The sequence below is a fragment of the Myotis nattereri genome, assembly GCF_964212035.1.
Source record: "Myotis nattereri genome assembly, chromosome: 4".
NCBI lineage: Eukaryota > Metazoa > Chordata > Mammalia > Chiroptera > Vespertilionidae > Myotis > Myotis nattereri.
Window position 1 is genome coordinate 89,165,531 of NC_138079.1, and position 12,322 is coordinate 89,177,852.

Consider the following 12,322-nt stretch of genomic DNA (forward strand, 5'->3'; position numbering starts at 1 on the left):
CCTTCATGTCTGCCGCCCAACTTTATCAAAAAGGTTGTACTGATTTATGCTCTCACTGTCCTTCTCAGTCAAGGCACTGGGCATTATCCTTAAAAATGAATCCAAGGTCCATACATTCAGACACGAAGAGGTAACCGTTGTTTCCAGACGCTTGACTTGGATCCACAAACAGTCACTGGGAGGAAGGGGCCGGGGAACTAAGCAGAGATTCCCAGGAGGGAGCTCAGGTGGGAGGGACTTGGGATGAGCCCCGCTTTCTTTCCTACTCGAGGAACTGAGGGCTGCTGGCCTCTGCAATGTGTGAACTGCACAGCATCAGAGGTGCGAGTGGCCCCGGAACAACAGTGTTCTCCAAATCACCGTTTCTGCTTAGCCGCCTTCCCTCCGGTCCTCATCTGGAGCTTCGGTCTTAGGTCCAATGACAGCGGTTAGGGAGCCGCCTTCCTGTGCTTCCCCATCCCCGGAAATCACTGCCTGGTCACTGGGATGCCTCGGGGGCTCTGGGAAAAGCCGGCACCCTCTTCAGGCTGCTCGCTGGGCATCGGCTTCGGGAGCAGAAAAGCCTCGCCCGGACAGAGCTGCAAGCTCTGTGCCGGGATGGAGGCGGCTGCAGCGGGGCTCTCTCCACCACCGCAGCCACTAGCTACTGCGGCTCCCGAGCACGTGACTGTGGCTGCGGCGGCGGAGGAACTGGATTTTTTATTCCATTCCCTTTCATTGATTTAATCTCAAATGCCCACTGGTGGCCAGTGGTGACTGTCCTGGAGGCATAGACAGTCAAGACAGAGTCTCCTGGCTGCTGGCATCAGCGCCTCCAATCCTTCACCTCCCCGTCTCCATGCTCTCTCCCACGAGGCGTCGCAGGGTCCCTGGCCCTGAGGAGACAGAGTCTATTTTCCCGCTCCCGACCTGCCTGGACCTGAGGCGCCATGCCAGCTCCCAGTCAGGGCCCCAACTTGCACATTTCCTCTCTTGCTCTTCTGTGATGAGAGCATGCCTTTGTGGAGCAGAGAGGATCCCAATCACAAGCATGAAGCAGAGCCACTTGTGGTACTCAAGCAGGGGCGCTGGATATGGCTGATATAAGGTCATGGACAAAAGCAGGAGGGAGACAGGTAAGGAAGTTGGTGGCCTGGACCGGGAAGCTGGCAGTGCAGAGGTGGACTGAGGTGGAGGACGGATTCAGGTGGAGACAGCAGGATTTCTTGAAAGCGAGCAAGCAAAGATTGACCCCTAGGGCAACTGGGAGCATGCCTGGGCTACCTGCTGGAGGTCGAGACATTTGGGGCACACAGAGCCACCCCAGCCAAGAACAGAGCCCTGCTCCCGACCTGCAAGTGGCTGCAGATTCAGGAGAGATGCCAGCTGAGACCAGGAACCTGAGAACTTGAGCTCAATGTCAATGCTTATCACTTCAAAACACTGACTTGGGGCTTGTTTGTTACGCGGCATTATGGCAGGAGCTACGTAATACACTGTCAATGTTTGTTCTGCAAGGTGGTTGGGTCAGTGATGGTGGGAGAAGAACAGGAGAGCTTGTTGGCATGGGAGTGAAAACAAGAGTTTCCAGAAGGGAGAGGTCCAGACAGGGGTGCTGCTAAGGGGTCAAGTAAATGAGCAGTGGGCAAGCACTCTAGAAACCAGGTCTGACTGCCTGCTTTCCCTCTCTTCTATCAAGAAATGCTGCTGTCTCCACCTGACTCCAGCTGCTACGGCCAGCATCCTGGTCCAGGCCAACATCATGCCTCCCCTGGACCTTCACAGGAGCTTCCTTTCTCCCTCCTACTTCTGTCCACTTTACCCTCATAACAGCCATACCCACCGTCTCTGCTTAAATACCACAAGTGGCTCTGCTTAATGCTTACGATGAAATCCAAACCCTTCACCTGGCCCACAAAGCCCTGCCTCTTTAGCCTCATTTTGTTTCCCTCTGCCCCAAACCTCCACCTTCTAGCCACATGGACCTTATTTTAGATTCTACATAGACATTATTTTGGATTCTTGACCACAGCGAGCTGGTTTCCACCTCAGGGCCTTTGCACGGGATATTCTCTGTGCTGGGACTGCTCTTCTCCTCTTAGGTTGCATGGCTGGCTCTGTCTTATCTTGCTTCAATGTCACTACTTCTGAGAGATCTTCTTTGACTGCTGACTCTTATACACCAACTCGTAGCCATCATGTGACCTTACCTTCATTCTGAGCAGAGCATTTATCACTACTGATCCTTCGTTCTTGTGTACCAGTGCTTAGGCACAGTCTGTCTTCACACTAGAACGGGAGGGCCTTGAACACGGGGGCCTGGTCGGTCTGGGTCATGGCTGAGTGCCCAGTGCCTAACACAGAGCCTGACACATGGTAGATGCTTCAAACAATACTTATTGATTGAGAGAAAATTCTAGAAGGATTTTCTCTTGAACCTTTTGTTTCTAAGGCACATCTAGGAAACATGGAAGCCAGGACTGAGCACAAAACCTCCCGGTAGTTGTCTTGACTGTGTATGATAATTGACTAAAACTAAGAAGGGAGTTTGTTTCCAATAGATGCAGTACAACAGAACCTAAAGGATGCCACGGATGCAATCATCTCACCCAAAGGTGGGTTTTTGTCTTTTCTTACTGAAATAAGTGGGCATTGGAAAAATTAGGAGACTCACAAACATCTAAATTTCTGATTGGTCTTGAAAAATGGCTGGCAGTTCAGTGTCTACATGCCCATTGGACAAGAACGTGCTGGGGCTCCGCACTGGGCCCCGGGCGGTCCCGGCTGGCACGGTGAGCCCGTGCTGAGGGGCCAGCCAGCACTGGCTGCCACGCGCTACTCGCCTGGCCCAGGAGGGCATTTGAATTTGAGGACGTGTAATAAAATCCTGACATCTTTATCTCTGGAGGGTGACTCACAAGCAAACTTTATTTTCTTGTGCTCTCAATCTGCCATTTTGAAAATTTCTGCAACAAGCATGAGTTATTTTATAATGAAAAAAATCAATAAACATTATTTTTATGAAAGGTTATCCCGCAGACTGGAAAGACACAATTTGCATGAAGTGCCCAAAGAAAATGAGACTCTTGAAATAAAGTTCTCACGTGCTGTTTCCCCGGATACCCTGGGGGTAGGAATTTACTCTCCGCTGCCTTTTGGGATAAGGGTCCTTTGTCCTGATTAACGTTCAGGCTCATAGTCATAAATATATTGGCCTTGCCCACAGCAAGGCACAGGGCTCTAGTGCGATAAAAAAAAATGAGCGAGAAGTCAAAGGATTCCAGGCCCGGGGCACCTTAACGGCCCCCTTAATCCCCAAACAAGTCCTACGATTTGTTTGGGAGTGTCTTCTAGAATTTACGATAAGATTATTTACTTTATAAATTCTAAGAAGCCTGGGATTAAGACTATTCTTGAATAATATTCCGCTTCCAAGAGTGGCACTGGGTTCTGTGCCGGGGATTTGTACTGTGGTTCTGTGAGCAAGGGTTCTGCGCCCAGACTAGCAGGGGCAGAAGACCTCCACCGCTGACCTTGACCCAAAGTACGGCTGCTACATGCAATGGGGGGGCGGGGTAGGGGTTGGAAGTGAGTCTGAGCTACTTTCAGCTTGGGAGAGGGAGGGGATGGGCTATCAGGGGGAGCTCGCAGCAAACTCCACAGAGGATGTGGCGCCTGAGATGGCCCTCGGAGGCTGGGAGAGGGCTGGCTGTGTGGGGACAGCGGGGGCGGTAAGCAAAGGAAAATACAGAGGGCGCAATGAGCAGCTCATGTAACTGGTTACGGCGGGTGTAGCTCACACAGCGGGCTCCCTGTTGACGTTGGCAGCTTAATGATAATGGCACGGACATTGGCTAAGCACTCTGTAAGTAAAACATGGTTAAAAACGGGGATGATGATAATACATAAGTGAGAAGTTCACTTTTGAGGATTATCTCCTTTAAACCTCATAACACCTTATGCTGTAAGGCTTATTATTATTCCCATTTTACAGATGAGGAAACTGAGGGTCAGAGAGGTCAAGCACTTGTCCAAGGCCAACAGGTAGTAAATAAAAGTTGAGTTCAATCTGCAGGTCCTGGTTCCCGACCCACACTGGGCTTTCCTTAAACTAAGTGAGAACCCGCAGGAAGAGGATCGAGGCTGAGGCCACGAGGAGATAAGAAGAAACTGGAGAAGCCCTGTTGAAACCCAGATGGCCAGGCAGGCAGTCCCAGCCAGGAAACCTTCCCGTGTTCAGGATTTAGGCAACAGTTCCAGAGAAGAGGGAAGAGCTAGGCAAGGAGGGGTACATAGGAGGAGCCTCAGTGGAGAGACTAATGTTAAACTTTTTTTTTTTTTTGCTTTAAAAGAGGGAGGTGGGAGAAGGAGAAGGGAGAACAAGAAAGAGGAGAGTGATTAGAGGCACTTTTGAAAATCCAACCTAAAAAAATAACCAAAAAAAAAGAAAGAGGCTTTCTGCAAAGAAGAGAGTCATCAGGGCGTTATTTACAATGGCCCATTACTGACAATAGCAACAGGAAAGGGCTGGATTAAGCAAACTCCCGAGTTTCTGCTCTTTGGAACAGCAGCGGCATTAAAAAGGATCATTAGCATGAAGGAAGCTGCAGAGCAGCGGGAGAGGGGCTAATATTATAATGCCGATCAGGAATATAACAGGGCTCCAAACTCTTGTTGCAAGTATGTGACTATCTGCAATGCACATTGCTAGAGAAAGGAAGACAAGCCAACAAAAGGGCCGCTTGGCTTAGGGAAAGACAGCGGAGGGGAGGGGATTCTGTGGAATTATTTCCCTACCTTCCCCTCTGCTTTCCATACATTCCAGAACACTCTTTCCTCAAGTGTCAACCTGCACCTGCTAGTGGCAGGTGAGGTGGATGATTCTCAGGGGTACCCAAGCGCTTTAAACAATAGTTCTGCATCTTGCTGATGCCTTTGGTCATATGTGTAGGTGTGGTAATGATAACATGGTTATGTCTGAAAATGGAGTCTTTCTTTTCGGAGACATACATTAAAATATTTATGGCTGAGGTGATGTGATGTAAGGGATGTGCCTCCATCAGACCGATCTGGGAGGAGGGGCCGTGACACGGGACTGGCCCGGAGCTGGTCACGGGAGAGCTGGGTGGTGGGAGCATGGGGTTTCACTCTCTTCTCTATTTTGAATATATTTGACATTTTCCACAATAAAAAAAAATAAGTTCTGTATTTCCATGGTTACCTTCCATTTAAGACAAATACAACTATGTAATAGGATGACATAGAGGTTCCCTTTAAAATACCACATATGCTTAACATAAAAGAATGAATCCACTGGAAGGAAATAATTGGGTAAGCATTAGATCTGGTACTTGGAAACAGTAAAATTCTGCTGATGGCTTAGACCCGTGGTCGGCAAACTGTGGCTCGAGAGCCACATTCGGCTCTTTGGCCCCTTGAGTGTGGCTCTTCCTAAGCCTTAGGAGTACCCTAATTAAGTTAGTAACAATGTACCTACCTGTATAGTTTAAGCTTAAAAAATTTGTCTCTCAAAAGAAATTTCAATCGTTGTACTGTTGATATTTGGCTCTGTTGATTAATGAGTTTGCCAACCACTGGCTTAGACCAATGGTTCTCAACCTGTGGGTCGTGACCCCTTTGGGGGTCGAACGACCCTTTCACAGGGGTCGCCTAAGCCCATCGGAAAACACATATATAATTACATACTGTTTACAGTAGCAAAATTACAGTTATGAAGTAGCAACGAAAATAATTTTATGGTTGGGGGTCACCACAACATTAGGAACTGTATTAAAGGGTCATGGCATTAGGAAGGTTGAGAACCAGTGGCTTAGACAGGGTGGAGGGTAGACAGGACACGCTCTAAGCGCTGGGATGGTTGTCTAGGTGCTTTTTAGGCAAAGGAAGCGAGGGAGAAGCACGTGGCCCCTAACAGAGGAAGGTCTGCACCCTCCTCCCTGGTCCCCTCCCTGTCCCTCCTCCACTTGCCAACCTGGCTCACCTGCAGCTGTTCTCCCCATCAGTGTGCAGTGACGTCTCAGCCCTACGGAGGCCCAGGCGGGCGAAGGAGTGGTACAAGGTGAGCGTCACGTCGCTGAGGCTGTGGATGCCATCAGGCTCATCATAGACGTTCTCCCAGTAGGAGCGGAGCCCAGGGGTGCCTGCAGGGTAGTTCCCGTACAGGTAATAGTCCAGCTGCCCAATGATCTCCTGATTCACCACGGCTTCGAACTTTCGGGCAAAGAAGGTGGGCCGGGCTGTCTGCTGTGCTCAAGGAATAAAAAGATTAGCGTCAGCAGGTAGGATGGGTGTGGGGAGGTGGGAGCAGGGCTCTGCACCCAGCCTGCCTGCCTCTTTCCTCTTCTGTTAAATGAAGACAATACTAAGGGTGTTAGGATGGAATGAGTTAATGTTGGTAAGGCATTTGGAGCAATGATGGGCGCCTGGGAAGCATCATGTTTGTTAAATGTTGGCTAAATAAATCACACCCTAGTGTTCACAGCTGGGATGGGTCTCCAGAATCATTTAACTGAAGGTCTAGGGCAAATACAGCCTACAGATATATTTTAATTGTCCAGCAGAGTGTTTTAAAATTGAATTAGCTGGCAATATTTAAAAAGTAGAAGACTTCACAGAAACAATTCTTGGCTTCCCTGTAAACAGAAATATTTCCAGCAACCCCAGGCCCCTGTTTCTGCATGGTAAGAACTGCTTAGAGCTGGAAAGCAGCTGTCCCGTTAGACGGGCATGGCTTCTTCCGCTCACCACAGTCCCCACCACTCCCTATCGTCTCCTGGGCATAACAGCAGAGGCAGCATCTCCAGAGATGAGGTTTAGGAATCTGTATCCACAAATGCTCCCCTGGTGGTTATGATGCAGAATTTGAAGGCCATTTATGTAGGCCTAATTTTCAAGGAGACTGAGGCCCAGTGAGGAAAGGGACTGATCTAAGGTCACATAGCAAGGTAACGACAGAGTCAGGATTAAAATCCAGGGTCCAGGATTAAAGAAAGAAACTACTGAGTACCTGTTATCTATCAAATCTTATACTATGGTCTGGGCGGGGATCAACCAATTTTTTTTCAGTAAAGGGCCAGATAATAACTATTTCTAGCTTTGTAAGTATTCAACGCTGCTGTTGTAGGGTGAAGGTAGCCATGGGCATAATAGCAGGTGAATGGGTGTCACAAAAGAACTTACAAAAGCAGGCAGTGGGCTGGATTTGACCCAGATTGGTTTGCTGACCCCTGTCTAGGGCTATGGAAACAATTCAAACATAGCCACTCCCTTGAGGAGCTTATGGTCTAGTGTTATTATTGAGCTAAGTTTGGGTGTAGCACTGTTTATGCTGCTGTGAATAAACAGCAACAATCATGGCAATAATTACCAAGCACTGCAGTTATGTCATTACCTCAAATCCCCCAACAACTCTGCAAAGTGGGTATTCCGATTCCCATTTTACAGATGAGGAAACTGAGCTCGGGGAGGGGAAGTGATATGTACAAACTCACACAGTCATAAGATTTGAACCCGAACCTGATGCTCCTCACACCCAAGCTCTTTCTACGGCACCATCCTGGGACCCCGCTGCTGAGTGAACTGGATGCTCCTGGTCACAAAAACCTTTGGTGTTATCCTGAACATCCCATCACTTCTCTGCGTCATGAACCCTTGGGACGTCCTGCCTCTGTGGCCAGGTCAGTTCAAATCCTCACTCTGCTACTTTCTAGCTGTATATGCCTCTGGGCAAGTCACCCAGGACCTCAGCTTCCTCATCCTTAAAATGGGTATAATATGGGTACTTAGCACAGAGTCCGGCACACAGTGTGAACTGCTATTACTATGTAACTATTAACATTCCCCTCCCATCCCCCTGGCCTGAGCCTGCTTCCAGGGGCTTCTAAGTCTTGGTTTTCTGGGGGCAGAAAATCGAATTTAGTGGAGGGCAGCCTTCTTTCCTCATCCATGATTCTTTGATCATAGCTGGATTTTCTAAAAGGGCATGTTTCTATATTTATCATCCTCTTCCTGGGAGTTCTTTGAACAAGAACTCCGAGTTCCTTATAGGCAGCAGTTTCTTGATTCTAGATGTTGGGGGAGGTTCTTGATCTCTGTTTGCTGTGGAAGAAAGAGCTGTGAGCTCAGGGCACTGTCTCTGTGCTGGTCGGTCTTTATCAGAGACCGCGGTCCGCGGGATGCTGGGCCTGGAGTACAGATGCTGCCGCTCGAGAGCAAGCAGGCTGGGAGGGCGCGCTCCCAGGAACCACAAGGACGTTATCTACATGATGAGGTCCTCTGCGTGAGGACAACGACTGGTCCTCTAAAAAGCGGGGATTCTTTTTTTCCTTTTGAACAGGTCAAATATTCCCCCTGCAGCCCTCTTGCTGCTCAGCAGATCCTTTCTACATGGACAATGGAGCGAAAATGTCACCCAAGTTTATGCCCAAATTACATGGGCTTGGGGAGGTCCCCGGGTAGCTCTCAATCTGCCACCAAAAAAAGATAAAAAAAAAAAAAAAAAGGTCTAGAAAAATACTATTGCAGCAACCGCTTACAGAGGCGAAAGACATTAGGTGGGGACCTTGAGGGAATGGAAACCTTGAGGGGTGAAACCTGCTGTGTATGCTGCACCTGTGCAGACACAAAGTCAGGAAGGCAGTGGGGGCGGGTGCAAAAAGCCGGGGGCTGGACCCGGGAACACCTGGGCGGGACCTTCAGCCCTACCACTCCTTACGTGTGTCTGTGGACAAGTTTGCCCATCGGTGCCTCAGTTTCCCCCCTGCACAATGGGGATGATGTCTGCCCCAGGGAAGCCAATGAAATGCCCACGGGGGGCCTGGCACACAGCCTGGGAGAGAGCAGATCCCACCTCCGGTGCCCAAACGTATAGAACCTCCCAGCCCCCTGAGGATCTCGTTCTCACGCACATTCTGATTCAGCAGGTCTGAAGCCGCACACTATGCAATGCATTTCTAACCTCCCGGGCGACGCTGATGCTGCGGGTCCAGGACCACACACTGAGCAGCCAGGCTAGAGGCTGAAGCCCCATGCGGGCAGCGGCTCAGTTACGTGCCAGTGAGTCAGCAGGGGCCCCTCAGTTACTGCCGTCCCCACTCTCCTCTGAGTTAGCGGTTTGGGCAGCAGCATACCATCTCCACGTGATAGCTCCAGTGACCTCAGAGTGACGTGTTTAACCATTTTGTTGCCTCCTGTCTGTGCCTTCTGCAGTTGGGGTTAAGCATCATGAGCGGGAGGGTGCTCACACAGGATGGAAACAGGGTGCCATTCGGGATGGGTCTGGGGGCTCAAGGGAAGCAGACGGAGCATGTATCGCCCTCTGCCTCTGCTCTCCCCACCACTGTAAAGGAGGCCATGCAGAGAAACCTGTGAGGACAGTAACGCTTCTGCCTGCTGCTACTCCTTCCAGTTCACAGATTGTGCTGGTTTTCAAACCTGGCTGCTCACCAGAACTTCCCCAAGGTGTAATCTATTAAACATTCCTGGACCTCACTGGAGATAGTGGTTTGCCCGCAGTGCTGTGTGGCGATGCCTGAAGACATTTCTGGTTGTCACACTGCAGTGTGCTGCCCGCAGCCAGTGGGTAGGGCCAGGGATGCTGCTCAATGGCCTGCAGTGCACAGGACAGCCCACAGCATGGGGTATCCAGCCACAGTGTTACTAGTGCTGAGGGTGACAAACTCTGGCCCGGATATACTCAAGTTTGTACCCAGGAATATGTTTTTAACAAATGTTTTCAGGGGATTCTGGTTAAAAGGCAATATAAAGAAATGGATACAAATATGGCCTTTGGAAGCAGATACGTGTGGTCATATCACCCTGCATAAGGTTTTTGATCTTTCTATGCCTTGATTTACCTATTTAGAAAATAGAATAATAATAATAATTTTAATATCTATCTATCTATCTATCAATCATCTATCTACCTGATAAGGTTGTTGTAGGGTTAATGAATCAAGACAGACAAAGTGGTTAGAATTATCCTGGTCTGGAGTCATTAAAAAAATGTTGGCTACTGTTGATGTTGTCACTATTATTATCAATAGGCAGGGTTGAAAACTGGGGGGTGAGATGATCAACAGGCCTGGCCCTGGTTGCCTGCAGAGGATGCCGGGAGGCACGGTGTGGGGGCTGCAGGGCACCGTGGGCTCACCTGGAAGCGGTGGAAGTCCTGCGGCTTGAAGTCGTTGGGGGAGCAGCCGCACCAGTCCACGATGTGCTTGTACTGGCACTTGCAGCCCAGCTTGCGGTTCCAGTTGGTGATGCGCAGGTTGTTGTCCACCATGGTGTCGCAGTGGGGGCTGTTCTCCAGGACCGTGTGGAAGAAGGACTGCAGGGGAGAGAGGGGCCTGCCTGAGACCACTTCCCGCCTCCCTCAAATGGGCCGGGTGGGGTCCTTCCCTGGGACCCCTGCCTGCAAAGGGGCTCTCTCGGAGACTCATCTGTTCTTTCTGTCAGTGGGTCAGTGCCAGTCTGGTCCTACTCAGGGTGCACTGGATGTTTCGCCCAGACTGGCTGAATTCTGCTCAGAAGTCTAATGTCCTGAGTGTTCCTCTAATGACCTTGCCCCAGCAGTCTAAAGTCCGATTTCAAGATATCTCTTATCAACCAGGACATCTTCTGTCTGCTCAGCAGACAGGAAAAGCCCCTCGGGATATGTCAACACATGGGGACCAGAGGAAAGCATGGGGACAATTATTCAGAAAACCTGGGGCCCTTAGGCTCTTGCTTTGCAAACAATCAGGAGTGAGAACAAAGGGATTCAGCTCTGAAATATCTTGAGAAGAAAGACCAGTGCTCTGGAATTTCACCCCTGGGTAAGGGAGGGCAGATTCATGGGTGCATCAGGCCCCAGGGAGCCCTCCTGACTTAGCTGCTGGAGTAGGTGACTACAATGCAGATCAGTGAAGGGTGGGGCTGCCTGCTGTCCATGGTGCTGAACCAGGCACCATTGCTTTCCCCAAATCCTGACTCTTGGCCCACCTCTCCTAGGAACCTGCAAAAGAGGCAATGTTGAGAGTGAAAAGCGAGACTGGAGAGAGAGATGGTTAGAGATGCAGAGAGACAGAGACTGAAAGACTGAGAGAGAGAGACAGGGAGGGAAGGAGAGAGAGAGAGAGAGAAGGGAAGGTAAGATGGAAATGCTGGAATGGAGGAGGGGGTCTAACAGGGACCTGGAGTGTCACGTGCCTGTGTGTACTGGGACAGGGATGGGACAGAGAGACAGTTCCAGGATCAGCATCTTGATGAAAAGAAACAAAGCCTCAAACTGTCTCTTCTCAAAGGGTGGGTGGGCACAATGAGGCTCCACTCCCCCTCCGCCCCCGCTGACCTTCCTGTGATGCTAAATGACATGTCCGTGAACCTGGGTTTTAAGCTTGAGTTGTCTCCAAGCCCACAGAGGCCCATATTCTCCATCAATCGGTTGGGGAAAAGCACCCAATTACCAGCTGCCCTGTGTCCTTTCATAATGATACTGAAAGTCTCCTCAAGATAATGGATGAGGAGGTTATCGGAATTGAGAGAAAAGGTGGTGTTTTGCTGAAATAGGATTAAAAGCTGATTACTTAACATGTGTGCAGAATAGCAAAACCTGGCCCGGTGACAAGAAGCCCATCATCTCCCTGGAGCGAAGCGGGCAGCCGGCCCTACCCAGAGCTTGCCACCGCCCCAGATGTTGGTGAGAAACATGGAAACCATCAGATGAGATGCACTGTCTTGTCTGGACTAGAAACACAGAACCCCAGTGGTGCCGAGAGGGGGCACAGGCCGGAAGGAATGGTGGGCCACTCGTGGGAGGTGTCACGGGCTCCACGGAAACAGAACCAGCTCTGGAGTTTTCTGAAGGAGGAAATTAGGAGCTGGAGGTCAGGGAGCTTAACCTGGACTCTCCTAGCCTGGGTCTGATGAAGAGGCTGCTGGCACATCAGTGGCCACACTCCAGATTGGGGCCAGAGCTGTTTCAGAACAGCCTGCAGTCTTCCAACATTCAAAGGTGTCTGCGTCACCCCAACATTCACAGGAGGAAATCGTAACCCCCAATGTGATAATGTTAGAAGGTGGGGCCTTTGGAAGCTGGTTAGGAGATGAGGGTGGAGCCCTCATGAATGGGGATTAGTGCCCTTATAAAGGAGCCCAGAAAGATCCATAATCCCTTTGGTCCTGTGAGAAGACAGTGAGAACTGTCCGTAGGCAGTCTGCGACCCGGAAGAGGGCCCTCCCCTGATCATACTGTCCCTCTACCTGGGCCACCTCGCCTCCAGAACGGTGAGAAGTACATTTCTGTTGGCTGTAAGCCACCTACCCTATCGTATTTGCAGCCCAA

General features: G+C 50.1%; 1 protein-coding gene across 1 annotated transcript in view; it reads right to left on the bottom strand.

Moving 5' to 3' along the window:
• XYLT1 (xylosyltransferase 1) overlaps window positions 1-12,322 on the bottom strand; it is a gene marked incomplete at both ends in the record, with an annotated part of 297,295 nt that overhangs the window by 9,692 nt on the left and 275,281 nt on the right. Inside the window, 2 exons of the mRNA XM_081089853.1 lie at window positions 5,981-6,243; window positions 10,151-10,327. Of these exons, the coding sequence (XP_080945979.1) occupies window positions 5,981-6,243; window positions 10,151-10,327 (440 nt within the window). The remainder of the gene's footprint in view (window positions 1-5,980; window positions 6,244-10,150; window positions 10,328-12,322) is intronic.